A 16,987-nucleotide genomic window follows, 5' to 3' on the forward strand; every position below is an offset into this window, starting at 1 on the left:
AACACCTACTTTGTCGGTGATGATGACAATGAGAGGGACATCTACCCGGACATTAATCCAGAACTGGTTAGTTCAATTTATCAAGCCCTTAATGTCACAACAGGTTGGGATTCCAAATATCCCTCCTTTAAAGGCATTAAAGCATTTTAAAAAAATTGTATATTCATAGAAACAACCCAATGCCCACTGGTTATTTAAACTTTATTTAATGACTTCCAACAGATAAACAACTGTTCCTTTTCACTGGAAACCATAATTGTTTTTAAAGCTCATCATCTCTTTACCTCCTCCAAAATAGAAGTGTTAGTTTTCAAGCTCTAGATGTACATTTAAAACCTGAAGTATATCATTTTGCACTGTATGGTCACAAAGGAAACTTCTTGATCCATCACTTCATGGGGAAAATGATGGCAATAAAATTCTTGAAGTCATCATACAAGTACAGCTGTCAAGATACAAAGTGCTCAGTTTAGCCAGCTGAAAGTAATAAGCAAAGAGAGCTGAAATCCAGAACCTAACTCAAAACAGATGTTTAATGTTGGTGATTCTTAGAAATTTGGCCTATCTTGCTTAATATAAGAATGTGAATAGCATCGGCTTCCGGGTGGCGCCACCCTCCTCGTTGGGTGCTAATTTATGGCACTCCGCATTGAATATGGTAGAAGCCGGATTTAACAACTGATCCCGGCTTCATTTCTCTCTCTGGTTGAAAGAGAGAGACAGAGCAAGGGGGAGGATTTGGGTAGATTCTCCTAGGGGCTTTGTTTTTGTAATACAAAGCCCTGAACGGTCGAATCCCCTTATTTACCCCTCCCCCACCTCCAGTATTCTCTGCGCTCCTGAAAAAGCAGGAAAAGAGGAGGGTGTCCACTTCTGCTAACAATTGATTTCTTTTTGTGGATACGAAAAGCAGGCGGAAGAGTGTGAGGAACAATTATTGGTTTGCAAGTATTTTTGATTTTCTGACTTCCTCCCCCCCTTCAGTTTCGTTTTAGAGAAACTGAAAGCAGAGCGATACATCAAAGGAGCTTTGCTGTTGAATCGAAACTGAATGGAGATTTTATCTTATTGTGTTTGACTGTGGACTGTTGGATTATATTACGCTGTTTAAGTACTTTACAAGGGATTCTCAGCAGGAATTTTGTTATGGAGGTTCTTTCAGAAGAATGGGTTCGGACGTTATACAGGACTACACAGAAAGAATGTATTTAATTATTCAAAAATACAAATTGATAAAAAATGGGGACGTTTTGGATGAGAGTTTGGAGCAAATTAACCAGTGCAATTATTCGGAAAATGGAATGGAGGATATACAAATAAAAGTGGATAAATATGAAGATTTGATCGTGAAGAAACAAGGTGATCTAAAGAAGTTTTCTTTAAACAGTTTGGATGAGTTGCCTGAATTTGTGCTACAGGAGATTGTTCCTCAAATGGAAAAGATTCACAAGCTTAATGTTTCCCAAGAGTTCTCTTTTTGGACTGATGGAATATCCGGCAGTAATTTTTGGATTTCTGGACATAAGGAATTACTAGGAAATATTGTGATTGACTTTTTAAAAGGAGCAACGAAGGAAAGACAGAGATTAATGCACCAAAAAAAATGGCAAGAGACCAAAGTATTATTTTTGAAACAAGGTTTTTTTAAAATATTAATAGACAAAAATATTAGTGTCCCCGAAAGGCAATTTGTGATTATAAAAGACTAGATATTTGGATATACTGGACTTTGACGAGGAAGGACTAAAGTTGAATAGATATTGTAATTAATTAAATAATATTGTAATTTTCTCTATTGAAATTTTATAAATTTTATAATCTGTTGTATTGAATTTTAAATAGAATATTCTTGAAAGATCTTATGTAAGAAGGACTTGGGGGGGGGAATTATATGGTTATATGGTTATAGAAGTTATAAGGGAGATATTCTCTGAACTGGATTGGATTTTTATGCTTTAGCTGGTTTTAAATATTTTAGGAATAATTTGTTTTACTGATTTATATATTTTATTACTGTTTATTGTTAATTTTTTGAAGGATTTGGTTATGTAAGGAGGAAGTCAGAGTTAGAGAGGGAGAATTGGTATAATAGTTTTGGGGAAAAAATTTTTTTTAGCATATGTTTGTTTTATTTTTAACTATACCTTGTGTTTCTTCCGGGAAGCCAGGGGGGAGGGGGTTTGTGAAGGGAGAGGGGTTGGTGGGAAAGGGGGAAAAAAATTTTTTGTAAAACTTTTTGAATAAAAAAAAAAAAAAAAAAAAAAGAATGTGAATAGCATCTTCTGTACTTGTTAGTTGCTGCAAATATTGGTTGGGAACCCACAGTCTGGAGATAATATGATGAAACAGACTGGCTCTAGGTTGGCAAAGGAGTGAATAAAACTTGTGCTCCCTTCCCTTATTTATTGAACTGATTTGTGGAACATACTGCATATTGCAGGAAAATTAGTAAAGGGGTGACAACGTCTCACTTTTAGGATTGTTTCTCAGCAATAAAGGAACCAACAGCCAAGAAATACTCCTTAGACTAGCATTTGCTAGAAAAACAATGAAGTCTTGAGAAAAACTGTGTATATCTTAACAATCAGAAATGTGCAGACTATATTTTCTCTATAACAATCTATGGATGTGGAAGTTGGACTTTGAAGAAGAAGATAAAAAAAACGCTGATGTTTTTGAACTTTGGGGTTGCAGAAAATTCCTGAGAATATCATAAATAGAAAAGAATTGGATTGTGAAAGAAATCAACAGAGTTCTTTCTCAAGGCACAAACAAATGATCAGGCTTTGAATATCATATTTTGGGTACATTATATGAAGACTTAGTTCTATGAAAAAGTCTATAATGCTGGGAAAGGTAGAAGTAAAGAAGAGGACTCTGGTGGAATGTAATCTGGATTCCCAGGAACAAGGGGCTACATTCCAGAAGGCAAAGAGTCAGGAGGAAGAGTTAAAACAGTTCCTCCCTAGCAATTCTCAGAGTATACCTATGGTGATGCAAATATTTGCTTTACTTTGGCAAGATTTCTGCCTATAGATGAGGAACAATAAAGGAAACTATTCAAAAGTAATTCCATGTATCCTTCTTGGTCCTTAGAGACCTGACAAGGGCAACCAGCAGCAAGACAGATGTTTTCAATTACTGTGACAATCAATGCACCTATGAAAGACCTGAAAGACCAAATTGGGGACAGATCATTCTGATGAAAATCTATCTGTACAGTCGTTAAGAGTCAACCCCAGCTTAATGCCACATAATACATCTATCAATTAATTCAAGTAATGTTCATTTTCTTATTTATACATGAGCTGTTCCTGCCTGTACATTGACTAGTGAATAATAAATTCCTTTTTGAGCTAGTAGCTGCTGATGTGTTCCTTGTTCCATGACTTTCCCATTCTGGATTACAGCTATACTGTCAGCATTCTGCACTGTTGATAAGCGATGAGCTATTATAATGCAGGTACGACCTTGTCTGGCTTTATCCAGAGCCTCCTGAACAACCTATTGAAAAGAAAAAATACACATTTTAATAAATAAAAAAGTCCTATTCTCTGAGAATACGTACATTTTGATTATAACTGTTCATTGTTAAAATGAACTATTAAATTAATTATATAATGAGCAACTATAAAAGAAAGGACAATCTTGTATCATCTTTAACTATTTGCTATTTTATTGCAGCATATATATACATGACTAGAGTTACTTTCATCTAAGATGTAGACAGCTATTAACACATTCTGCATGATTCTGCATGATTCTTTAGAAAAATTGCCATTTAAGAATTCAAGTTAATTTAATAAAATCTTTGGTCTATTGGAAGCTGAAGCACACAGCATCCTGTATGCATTACTTCTTAAGATGTTTCATAAAAATTATTCCATTGTGAGTGTATTTGCAGATGTACCCATAGGAGCTTAATGTGCAACTAATTCTGAAACAGCTTCATGCTTTAATTTGAACTATTGATGTTAATTTTCTAGTTATGAACCCTTTAGGAGACCCTGTAGCTTAGTCACTTGGTGGCTAGAAGCCAAGAATACAAAATCTGATTTATATTGAAGCAAACTTTTAGTCCACTTGGCCAGGATTGTCCATGCTAGTTAAAATTGGTTATTGATATCTCTCTGTGCCAATATGTTTGATAGGATAGGCATGCCTCAGGTCCCATCCCATAAATGTTGCTGTGTCAGATGGGACCTTTGAAGGGTATTTTTTCTTTAGCTGCTCCATCTCTATGCAATAGACTCCCACCAGAGATTGAAGGGGTCCATATCCTTTTAGCCTTCTGAAAGGCCCTGAAGATCTGCCTCTTCTGCCAAGTATTGGGTTAGGCTGGAGGATGAGTCAGGAAGCTAATAGTGTGGTTGCTGGGCACCAAATGAGAACGTTGTTTAGTTTTTATTTTTGTTGATTGTTATGAGTTGCCTAGGTTCATTAAATATGATAAGATAAGCAGTCATATAATATATATGGGTAGATATATGCTTTCTTTTGAGAGCAGGCAACAGGATTTCATTTTTAATGTGTGCCAGTGTGCTCACAAACATATAAAAAATGATAATAGATGTTATCTTATCTCATCTCATCAAGTTCTTTAAATAGCAGCAACAACAACTAGAAGAAGGAAAATTTACAACTTAATTGAAATAACAAGGGACTGAAATGGAGACTTTTGTTCATGTGCTTACTTTTTAGGTATCGTTTGCCTCAAATGATATGCTGTATTCTGAAATCTTCCCAATTGGAAACCTGTGTTTTCTGCAGTGACAAAATAGTTACCTTTTCACTTTCTGTGTCAAGGGCAGAGGTCGCTTCATCCAACAACAGAATTTTTGGCTGGCGGATGAGAGCACGGGCAATAGCAATGCGCTGCTTTTGGCCCCCAGAGAGTTGAGTTCCTTTGTCACCAACAGCAGTATTGTATTTCTATAAGTAATCAAAATTATTTCAACAAATATTGGTGTATCAATTAATTCAATCATTTATGCCAATGAACAAGCTAGGATTCTTTGCATGTAAAATTCCTGCTTTCTTTCTCTCTCTCTCTCTCTCTCTCTTTCTCTCTCTCTCTGAAGTACTAGTCTTTCTTTTAGAGGAGCATTTCAATTAAAATATAGTCTCTTAGTAGTCTGCCAATGCTCCATGTTTTGCAAGAGTGGAATTTAGCAAGAGGTAAAAAGCTTAATTAATTAATTAATCCTACTAATGTCATATAAACAGTCATGTACCAAGGATAAGGGTCTGTAGGTAGTGGACTTCTGGTCTGACTCCGCTTCATTGAAAGCAGTCTTGTTTAGACTGCTAACTCCGTAGTCTGTAGAGCTGTCAGGACATCGTAACTCTATTGTCCGACAGCTTGTAAATCTCTTCCCTCGGGCAAAGAGGGAGAGATGAGCATTCAGGCTGAAGTTGAGACACCCAAAAAAGCCACAGAAAAAGTTTCTGGGGGCTTGAGGGAATGCTCCTTCCATAGCCTGAAAAGCTCCAGACTCGGAGATGCATCTACCTTCTGGCAGAAAAAAAACGTAGCGTCCAGTCTCCGTGGCAGAAACTGATTTATGATGGATTGTAATGCGGACGGAGCAGAAACTGGAGTTCTAGCATTTGTTTGTAAGAAGACTGCAATCCCCTGAGGATATATTTGTTGCGAAGATAGGACAGAAGAAAGCAAAGGGCGTTTTGTGGAATGTGTGTATTGGAAACGAAAGTTAAGGAAATGCTTATTAACAGCTAGTGTGGAACTAGAAGATATACAGGAAGACACTGACTAAATGGAAGAAATGAGAATTTTATGATTTATATTTTTTCTTCTTCTTTGGGATTATAGTGATTCAGAAGAAAGCTTTTTGAATTTTTCTTTTTTAACCTCTTTTTGTCCGTTATTAGGCTATATTTTAAAAAATGGCTTTTAAGCAAATAGTACCAAAAGTCACTAAAAACTTTGAAATTTCTTCAGTTCAGATTCGAAAATTAAAAGAAGAGATTAAAAAGGAATTAAGAAACTCTTTACAGGAGTTTTTGGAGATTCGTTTTTCAGAAATAGATCAAAAATTTGATAAAATAGAGAAAGAGATGTTTGATTTTAAGGAAGTGGTGGAAGAACAGAAGAGGGAAATGAAAATGGTAAAGGATGCAATTTTGCAAATATTAAGCTCTTGTATTCAGATGGAAGATAATCTTGAAGAAATTAATAAAGCTAATTTAGAGTTGCAAAGGAAAATAGAGGAAATTCAAAAGAATCAAAATAATTGGAACTTAGATAATAAGATGGAAGATATACAGGCAAAGGTAGATAGGGCAGATGAAGAAAGAGTAATATTACAATATAGATTAATGGAATATGCTATAAGGGTGAGGGGATTGAGGCAAAATAGGAAGGAAAATTTAAAAGAGATTTTTACGCAAGCCTTTGCTCAGATAAAGGGTGTGGAGCCAGAAGACTTTGAGATTAATATTGAAAGAATTTATCGTGTTAATTCTTGGTGGGCAAGACAAAATAGATTACCGAGGGATGTGGTTATTTATTTTACAACTAAAAAGATTAGGTATGAAATCTTGCAAGCCTTTTATAAAAATAAATTTCAAATATTGGGACAAGATATAAAAATGATGAAGGAAATTCCTCCTAAAATGTTAAGAAAGAGAAGAGAATTTGCTTTTTTAGTGGATGAGTTTAAGAAACATCAGATATATTTTAGATGGGAAGTTCCAATGGGTTTGTCAGTGAATTTTAGAGGCAGAAAGTATTTTCTTAATTCAGTTATGAAAGCAAGACATTTCTATATTAATGTTTTAAAGAGTGGGAATCCTTTGTTGTTAGATGCTAAGTTAAATGGTTTGGAAATGATGGAAAATGGAATAGGAGAGGGGAGGAATGTTTAAGATGTGAATATGATGATTATGGTTAATTTTTGAAATTGATTTGTTTAGGATACAAATTATAGGATTTTTGTTATTTGCTATTTGTATGGTATAAACCTATGGGATGATATTATTTAATTGTGAAGGATGGAAAGTAAAATTTATGAATTTAGATAATGTTGTGGATGTAATGATTTTAATTGTTTACTGTTATATTGTGGATGTATCTTAAATGATTATTTGTTTTAATTGATACGTTTATAGATAGTAAAAGTTATGAAGTTAAGTTGGAAATATTGTATTTGAGAGATTTTATTCGTAATGATATTTAATTGATGGAGTAGTATTGGACGATTGGACATTAAATGTTATGACAATTGAAGAAATATATAAGTGATGAGAATTTGAGTTTGAGAAGCTGGATTGTAATTTAAGAAATGGACTTATGAAATTTGAAATATACAAGTGGGAGAAAAAATTTGAATTTGAGAAGATGGACTAATTCTTAAAATGGACTGTAAGAAGAATGGACATTAAATGTTATGACAATTGAAGAAATATATAAGTGATGAAAATTTGAGTTCGAGAAGATGGATTGTAATTCAAGAAATGGATTTATGAAATTTGAAGGAATATACAAGGGGAAAAAATTTGAATTTGAGAAGATGGATTAATTTTAAAAATGGATTGTAAGAAGTAATATGCGAAGTTGGTACTGTTTCTTGTCTTTTTTCTTTTTTATTATTCTTTCTTATCTCTTTATTTTTATTGTGAGGGGATTTAGAGTTTTAAATTTTTGAGGGTGGGAGTTTATGTATATTTTGTATACTTTAGCTTGTGATTGTTAGTCATAATACCCAGTATTTGCTCTGGGAAGTCTGGGGGGGGGAGGGGGAGGGGGGGGGGAAATGATAAATGGATTGGTTATTAATGTATAGTAATGTTTGAAGATATGAAATTAAAATTTAAAATGATATTGGGGCTGCTCGACTGCCATTTCAGAAAAAAAAGGAGAGAGGAGTAGAAGGAGGGAAGAAAGTAGGTAGGAAAGAGTTGAGAAGGAGGAGGGGAATAAGAAGGTTAGATAGGGTGTAAGAAGGGAGGAGTGGAGAAGGAGGAGAGGAAGTAGTAAAGTGAAGGAGATGAAGGATGGGAAAGTAGTAGAGGGAGGTTGTGAAGAAAGGAAGTGGCAGTCGGGCAGGCCTGAATCAGTAATAAATAAAAATTAATGATTAATGATGAATAATGGCTTAGGACCTGGGTACTTATGGGACCGCCTGCTGTTACCGTTTGCCTCCCATCGACCCGTACGCTCTCACAGAGAGGGGCTTCTCAGGGTGCCGTCCGCCAAACAATGTCGGCTGGCGGCCCCCAGGGGCAGGGCCTTCTCTGTGGGAGCTCCCACGCTCTGGAACGAGCTTCCCCCTGGTTTACGTCAAGTGCCTGATCTTCGGACCTTTCGCCGTGAGCTGAAAACACACCTATTTATTCAAGCGGGACTGGCCTAAAATTTTATTGGGGTTATTTATATTTTAATATTTTAATTTGTTTTAAATTTGGCCACCTTATAATATGTTTGTTTTAATTTCGTTTAATTTTATACTGTGATTTTTTACTTGGCTGTACACCGCCCTGAGTCCTTCGGGAGAAGGGCGGTATAAAAATTGAATAAAATAAATAAATAAATAAATAAATAAATAAATAATAGTTTGTACATAAATATGATGTTGGAAAATGGAAATAAAAAAATTAAAATTAAATAAAAAGGGTCTGTAAGTAGTGAACTGACATTTCAATCATTTTATGACAGTTGGAGAAAATGAAAGAATACTCCCAGTTCGGTTGGTAGTTGTTAGCCATAGTTTTTAATAACCTTCTGTATATATCAAGTTCAAAGAACTCTGGATAAAATAGATTACAGGTAATCCATGATATCCAACTGGTTTAACAACCTTTTGAAGTTATTATGGGACTTGAAAAGCATTTCTGGCTGACATAAAATGTTGGATTGTTTCCCCCACTCCACCCCCCAGTTCATGGTTAACATGACTGCATTTCAGATGCATGGCAATTGGCTTGCATTTATGACTTGTTGCAGCGTCCATGGCAGCAAACTGAATTTGCAAGTTTTTTGCCAGTTTCCAGTAGTTTTTGCCAGTTTCAGGCAAAGAACACTCATTTGAGAGAATAGATTTATTTAACAACCATTGTAAAATTGGTGATAATCAACTCTGGTCACTCTGGTGCCTTAACTTACAAATGCAATGACTTACTTGAAATCCCTACCCCAATTGTGGTTGCTAGTCAAGGATTACCTCTACATGAATTCTTTTTTATGGGGGCTCACGCTCAAGTATGAGCTGCAACTTCCCCTGCTAATGTACGAACCAGGGATAATTGGTAATAGCAGGGATATGGGGAACATCTAGGTAAAGTGAAGAACTGAAAACAGTTTTGCTGATTGGGCTGATTCAGATTCAATTAAACAATTCTGCAGATACTTAAGTGCCAAGTATTAATTGTTTTAGAATTATAAGTTGTCTAGAACTTTTGTAGAAACATATATACATTTGTGTAGAAATATTTAGGGAAAATATTAGTGTACAGATAGTCCTTGACTTACAACCTTTTGTTTAGTAACCATTCGAAGTTACAACAGTACTGAAAAAGTGACATGACCATTTCTCATACTTAAAACCATTGCAGCATCCCATGGCCACATGATCAAAATTCAACTGTTTGGCAATTGGCTCATATTTATGATAGTTGCAGTGTCCAAGGGGCATATAATAATTACCTTTTGTGCCCTGCTGACAAGCAAAGTCAACGGGGAACCTAGATACACTTTATAACCATGTTACTAACTTAATAACTGCAATGATTCACTTAAACCTTGGTTAAGAAAAGCTGTAAAATGGATCAAAACTCCATTTGTCTTGCTTAGCAACATATATTTTGAGCTTAATTGTGGTCATAGGTCGAAAACTACCTCTATGCATAGTAAGAAATTGAGTGAACCAAGAGAGTGAACCAATCCTAGAAGGCAAGGGTGAAATGGTACTGGATCGGACCAGATCAGGTGAATAGGTAGCGAAGACTGGGGCTGGTTTGCCAAACTCGGAGCAATGGCTGGCTGGCCATGCCCCCGAACCGATCCGTGGCCCGCAATCCTGCCATGCTTGCCTGCCTTCCACGCTGCCTTCCCAGCGTCCTGGTGGCCAGCTTGCAAAGGCAGGCAAGCTGAAGCCCATGTAGAAGGCAGGCAAGCAAGGCAGGGCTTCGGGGAGAAAAATGCTGGAATAAATACATCAATTTCCGTGGCACAAGCCCCACTGCCCCACCCACCCTACCTCTTTGCCACTCCATCTCTTCCTCCTCACCAGCCAATCTCCCCACATACTTGGCTGACACTTCTATATCTCCAAGCACTTCCTTTCCTTCCCCCCCCCCAAGCTCCCCATGCCTGCTCAGCATCTGGTTCTGCAGTAAGGCAGCCACGGGAATCACCAACCCATTGGCAGGCACCAGAGGGGGGTTGGGAAGCTGCACTTACAAGAAGGGGGGTGGTCCCCTCTTCTTTATGGAGCTTGACTTTGCCAGAGCTTCTCTGCCCACTGTTAACACCACCAATGCCGCTGCTGCTGGGAGACCAGCTGGACGCAGCTGAATGAGGTTTGCTCACTCCTTCCACAATTAATAGAAAGTGCCTAGGATCCAGGCTACGGTCAGGATCGCAATGGCATTAGCCCGGATCCGCCTCATTGCGGGACCTCCGGGCTACCTGGGAGCTCCGAGTCAGCTGAAAAAAGCTTCAGTTCTTGGGGAAAATACAAAAGAGAGCAAGAGAGTGTGAGAGTGATGGGAAAACGGCGATACCCGATTCTCCCTCCCTCCCTCTCTTCTTTGGCTGGCTCAAGCAGTCACAGCTGTTTGGTGCTCTTGTCTCCCAACTTAGTCCCGCAGAGCAAAAAGAGAGTGAGAGAGACCAAGGAAGACTGAGATATCAAGGGCTGTGGAGGAAGGAGCTAGCAGCTTAATCCCTTCCCCGAAGCCCTGCCATGCTTGCCTGAAAATCGGGTGTCGATGTTTCCCCATCGCTCTCTTGCTCTCTCGCTCTCTTTTTTCATCTGACCATAGCCTGGATTCTAGGCACTTTCTATTATTTGTGGCTGGCAAGACAGCAAACCTCATTCGGCTGCATCCAGCCGATCTCCCAGTAGCAGCAGCGCTGGCGGCATTAAGAGTGGGCAGGGAAGCAACCAGCGAGTTACAGGATGCAGGGCTAGCAAGTGGAGCCAGGGTGAGGCTTCCCGGGCAGATGGAATGTGGGGCAGTTGGCTCCATCGGCTGCCGTCTCCGCCAAAATGACAGCCCTGGCGCAGCGGGGCTGACGAGAGAGAGAAAAAAGGAAGGAAGGAAAAAAGGGAGAGAGAGGGAAAAGAAAGAAAGAGAAAGGAAGGAAGGAAGGGAGAGTGAGAGAAAGAGAAGAAAGAAAGAGTGACGTGAGTGATATCATGTTGGCCCGCTCACCAAGCCATGACCACAGAACCGGTGGCAAAAAAAAAATAGATTTTACCCCTACTAGAAGGCTCTCCCAGCATTAGAATGCAATTTATAGTGTAAAATTTTTTGGTAATAATAACAAGTAACCTTAGGAATCAATTTAGGTGAGATTGGCACAGGGGTGAAATGTAAAATGTGTTGCTACTGGTTCTGTGGGGGTGGCTTGGGGGGTAATGTGACTGGGTGGGCGTGGCCAACCTTTTTTTTTTTCTTTTAAAAGCATTTTGTCTACAACATCTTCGGCTGAAGAGGCTGTAGAAAAAATGCTTCTGAAGGGTTCTGGCGATCCCAGCAGAGTAGCCTGATCCCTTTAAAAGCAATTAATTACAGCCTCTTTGGCCAAGTAAAAAGTAAAAAAAAATAAAAAAATTGCTTTTAAAGGGATCAGGCAACTCAGCTGGGATTGCCAGAACCCTTCAGAAGCATTTTTTCTACAGCCTCTTCAGCTGAAGAGGCTGTAGAAAAAATGCTCCTAAAGGGTTCTAACAATTCCAGCTGAGCTGTGCGATCATCAGAGGCTTTTTTTTTTACTTTTAAAAGCATTTTTTCGGCCAAAGAAAGAATGCTTTTAAAAGTAAAAAAAACCAAAACTCTGATGATTGTGCAGCTCAGCTGGGCGGGGGGGGGGGCGCAGCAATTTTTGCTACCGGTTCTCCAAACCACCTGCTGCCATCGCTACTGGATCAGGCGATCTGGTCCGAACCAGGAGCATTTCGCCCCTAGATTGGCGGTATAGAAATGTGATGAATAAATAAATAAATAACACATAAGTAATCATATAACTTAATTAGCATAAGAGGTCATTCTAACACACTAATTTTAATTTGCTAAAAGTTTTTTAAAATGTAATTAGTTGAGTGCTATCATGGATATGCAGTCTGTTATTCTTTATGGTAATATGTTGCTTAATTTCTATATCAAGAAAAACTCCTTAACAATATACCATCAAGAAGAGTCTCTGTGCTACTGTGAAAGCATACCTAGGAATTCAATGAAGGACATGTTAGAAAAGGAACTTACATTTGGTAAAGATTCAATGAAGGAGTGTATATTGGCTGCTTTGGCTACTTCACATATCTCATCAAATGGTACCTCCCTAGTGTTATCACCATAGGCAATATTTTCCGCAATACTGCAACCAAACAGGACCGGTTCTTGAGAAACAATTCCAATTTGAGACCGCAACCACTGAATATTTAACTGCTTTTCATTTTCACCATCCAAAAGCTGGAAAAAAAGGGGTTATTACAGCTTAGAGGCAGAGATTTTTGTGATGTACAATGGATATTGGCCTTCAAAAATGTTATCAGATAAACTGAAAGCTCTTCCTTACAAAAAAGGAAGAGGACAACCAGCCGGAAAGTGAATGACCTTAGTTATGGGGGCAGTGATTATAGGGTAAGGATACTTGAAAGAAGAGGTTATGGATAGATTGTCATGTGGAAAAATTGATGTCTACAGTTGCTGAGAGTTGCAAATGGCATCTAATCAACCAATCATTACATAAATGACAGAAAACCCAACAAAAAATAAGATGAAAATAGGATTAATTTAATGCATAATTTGAATGAAACAAATGAATTAATGAAACAGATTGGATCAAATTTTACCTCATCCCAAAATGACTTTATGTCGAAGATGTTGCTGGATTAAGTTCCAGGCAGCATAATCAATATAAGGAGGAGGATGGAGACAATACTCAAGAGTCACAAGTTCCTCATTTCTTAAATTGCCCTAAACTATTATTGACATGGGAGTGCTTCCAGGAAAGGTTTGAAGGACAATGACCCAGAGTAAGAGATGGGACCTCAGACTTCATTCCTATATCACAGAATGAATTCCAATAGAGTTACCTTTTTCTAAAAATATTAAACATTCCAAAAGAGGGGAAAATAACAATATATTAAAAAAAATAAAATGGTACATTTTGGTACCTAAGGTTTAATTCTGAATAGGAATGTTTCATTATCTAGCATCATGTTACATTAATTTGAATTTTGAAAGCAATGTAAGCAAAATCCAAATGAGTTTACCACTTCTCCACTGAGAGGATCATAGAATCTTTCAAGCAACTGGACTAATGTGCTTTTTCCACAGCCACTGCTTCCCACAAGCGCCAGGGTTTGCCCCTTCTCTATTGCAATATTCAGACCTTGAAGCACTGGAACATCTGGCCGGGTTGGATAGTTGAAAACCACTTCCTTAAATGCTATATTGCTATTAACTGTTTCCTAGAATCCAAGCAACATCCATACAGTTAAGACAAATGGTTAACAAATACATAAAAAAGACATATCAAAAGTAAAGCAAGCAGTTCTAGTGGTATTAACCAAATTATTTTGTAACTTTCCTTTGCTAAAATAGGTGCCATTCTAATTAAAGCAATATTTTAATTAAGATTCTAAGATTGAAAGAGCTGTAATTTAATATTATAGCCTCAGAAGCCAGATGGCACTGAGGAACGACTTCTAAATGAACAGATGTGCTAGGTTTACAACTTTAGATTTCTAGCCAGGAATTCCGATAATTGAACAATTTTAACAAAACCTGGACTAAGCAAATCAACAAATCTGGATTACAGAAACCAGTAAGATAATGTGAAGACTGTAGTATCTTGATTTTTGCATCATAATTACTGTATCAATAGCACAATTCCGTATGCCTTTATATATATTGAGATAGATAGTTGGCATTATCTATGCCCGTGAAAAGAAGGCTGATAATTTATTAAACTGCATGTACTGGAATAACATGGCACAAATTAATCTTGTGAGTATAGCAATAAATAGCTCATTAACTGCAGTCTTCACAGTAGTGTTGAAATTATGTCCAAAAATCAACTTACAGGCTTCTTTCCTTCCTCACTGTAATTATCTATTGATGGGACTGTTTCAAATAACATGAACAATTGAGCAGCAGATATCTTGGCTTTGGCATAATCTGGTGTGAATGAAAACGTCTGCCCTACAGCCATGGCACCAAATACAATGCAGGAAAATACTCTGGAATAGCAAAATTAGAAAACAGGAAAACACATATTACATTACTAAAGAGATGGGTTTGATAATATTTACATACACATTTTATTATTTTGTTTCTTGTTAATGAGAAACTATCACAATGGCTGGAAATTTATTGAATAATATTGCTAATGCATTTGGAAGAGGCCAGGTTGTGGAAGATTGACCTAGTGCAGTAATGGCAAAGCTTTTTGACTCAGCATGTTAAAAATTCAGAAAATGCCCAATTTGATTGCTGGTGTGTCATTGCACACACACATACACACACACACACGCGCGCGCACACGGAACAAAAGATAAACTATTTTTTAATATTCATTTATTTTGTAAAAAATGCAGTCAATTATGTGTGGTGTTATGTATTTTGTAAGGAAACATAAAATAATTAATGAAATGAGCTAAGTAAAATAAATTCATTTTTGGAAGGTCCTGGAGGCTGCACAAGAGCACACCCCATTCTCACACTCCATTCTCATGCAGTCTCCCAAAATCACACAAGAACCTGGCGTGCTTTAAAAATAATTCTTATAGGTATTTTGTGGAATGTCATAGGTTCATCACTATCCTATAATACTATAGATGATTTACTATTCTATTCTGGAAAAAGCTGCATGTGCAAAAATCTCAAATCAGTCATGCAAAAACTAACTCAAATATTAACTACCTGTCTTTTTTATAATTGAAACTGAAACAGGAACTGTGTATATTTATTCTTTTAATTAAATGCTTAAACAATTGTTGGGAACAGCAATTAGTGCTCTTTCTAGAGATGTGGCTCCCCAACTTTCAGGTCACCATCGTATTCAGACACTGCAAAGATTAATTTAAATTGTCAATATTGCTTTTTATCTCATGATTGCTCAGTATTCCTGATGTCCAAATTTTATTCCTTATGTAGGAATGCTATTTTTTGTACTCTTAATACACAGTCTTTGCTCTGCTTCAATCGTCAGTCAAAGAACGGAAGAATCTAGGTAATGATTTTCATTTATTGTAAGAATCAAGTTACTCATTCTTTTGTTTAATTTTTGCTGCACATGGTTCCAAATTTTTCTAAAGTGCCTGCCTGGTAGATCATTCATTCCACATAAACATTACTCTTCCCCCCAAGGCTTTAACTGTCCTACAAGGCCATCCATTCTGGCATTTAGTCAATCACAATTTCAGAGGTGTTATTCTAGTTGCAACTGAAATAGTTTTTTAAATATTGCAGTGTTACATACAAGAATACAGCCTTAAAATCCATATATCGATTTGCAATAAGATAGGCACCAAAACGAAAACAGCCTGCATAGGAGAAGTACAACATTGCTTGGGAAATGCCAAAAGTTAGTCCGTGAAGATGTGCTTTCTTTACAGAATTTCTGTAACAAAAAATGGAAAAAAATGTTTTTTTGTGTGCTACACATTTATCAATAAAATAAAATCCATCAAAATTCCATATGAATAATTCATGCTAATATTTCCTAATATGGTACAAACCTATATTTAGGGAACCTTCTAGACCTAAAGGATGATAGAAGTTGTAATTTATTATAAGTGGAGGGCACTATATTGGAAAAGGCTATGATAAAATCTTTGATTTTTAAGTCATTGTTTTTCAAATGTTGGCAAGTCATTTTAATATTTCTTACCTGTAAGGTCCTTTCAAATTTTCTCCATACATGTGTTCAAATTTTCTTTCTTGAGTGAGAGAAACTACAGTTCGAATATTTCCAATAGCTTCTGTTGCAATCTATAAAATGTGAAAAATACAGTAATAACAGGAAAATAAGGAACTCCCCAATCTGAATTTTAGATTTAGAACAGCGTTTAACAAATTGGCATTTTCTAATCCTAAGGAAAAAATAACTTTCCAAAAACAGGATAAAAATAACAGCCCCATACTCTAGTCTAGTACTATGTCAAAATAGTTTTATATATTTGCCACCAAATTTTATATTTGGAACCAGAGCACAGTTACTTCCAGGTATCTGTTGTAAGCATTGACAGACCATTAGGTACTTATTTTTTATTTTTATTTATTTATTATTTATTTTTTTGTCACACAGTATATATAAGCATAAGCATGAAATAATATATGAGCTTATATATGAGTATGAGTATGTAATAACTATATTAATTGGATATAACGAAGGAAAACAATAGGACAGGAACGGTAGGCATGTTTGTGCTCTTATGCATGCCCCTTACAGACCTCTTAGGAATGGGATGAGGTCAATGGTAGATAGTTTTTGGTTGAAGCTTTTGGGATTTTGGGAAGAGACCACAGAGTCAGGTAGTGTATTCCAAGCATTAATTCTGTTACTGAAGTCATATTTTCTGCAATCAAGATTGGAGCGGTTAACATTAAGCTTAAATTTATTGTGTGCCCATGTATTGTTGCAATTGAAGCTGAAGTAGTCTTTGACAGGAAGGACATTGTAACAGATGATTCTATGAGTTAAACTCAGGTCCTGTCGAAGGCGGCGTAATTCTAAATTTTCTAAACCCAGGATTTTAAGTCTGGTGCCATAAGATATTTTGTTGTATTCAGA

At 36.7% G+C, this 16,987-nt stretch overlaps 1 protein-coding gene across 1 annotated transcript in view; it reads right to left on the bottom strand.

Annotated features, from left to right (window-relative positions):
- Window positions 1–2,263: 2,263 nt before the first annotated feature.
- ABCB1 (ATP binding cassette subfamily B member 1) overlaps window positions 2,264–16,987 on the bottom strand; it is a 55,296-nt gene continuing 40,572 nt past the window's right edge. The window contains exons 21-27 of the mRNA XM_058181999.1: window positions 16,085–16,185; window positions 15,674–15,814; window positions 14,276–14,432; window positions 13,464–13,661; window positions 12,451–12,657; window positions 4,786–4,932; window positions 2,264–3,504 (exon numbers count right to left, since the gene is read on the bottom strand). Coding sequence (XP_058037982.1) covers window positions 3,298–3,504; window positions 4,786–4,932; window positions 12,451–12,657; window positions 13,464–13,661; window positions 14,276–14,432; window positions 15,674–15,814; window positions 16,085–16,185 — 1,158 coding nt within the window. The 3' untranslated portion in view covers window positions 2,264–3,297. The remainder of the gene's footprint in view (window positions 3,505–4,785; window positions 4,933–12,450; window positions 12,658–13,463; window positions 13,662–14,275; window positions 14,433–15,673; window positions 15,815–16,084; window positions 16,186–16,987) is intronic.

The sequence above is a fragment of the Ahaetulla prasina genome, chromosome 4 (assembly GCF_028640845.1).
Source record: "Ahaetulla prasina isolate Xishuangbanna chromosome 4, ASM2864084v1, whole genome shotgun sequence".
NCBI lineage: Eukaryota > Metazoa > Chordata > Lepidosauria > Squamata > Colubridae > Ahaetulla > Ahaetulla prasina.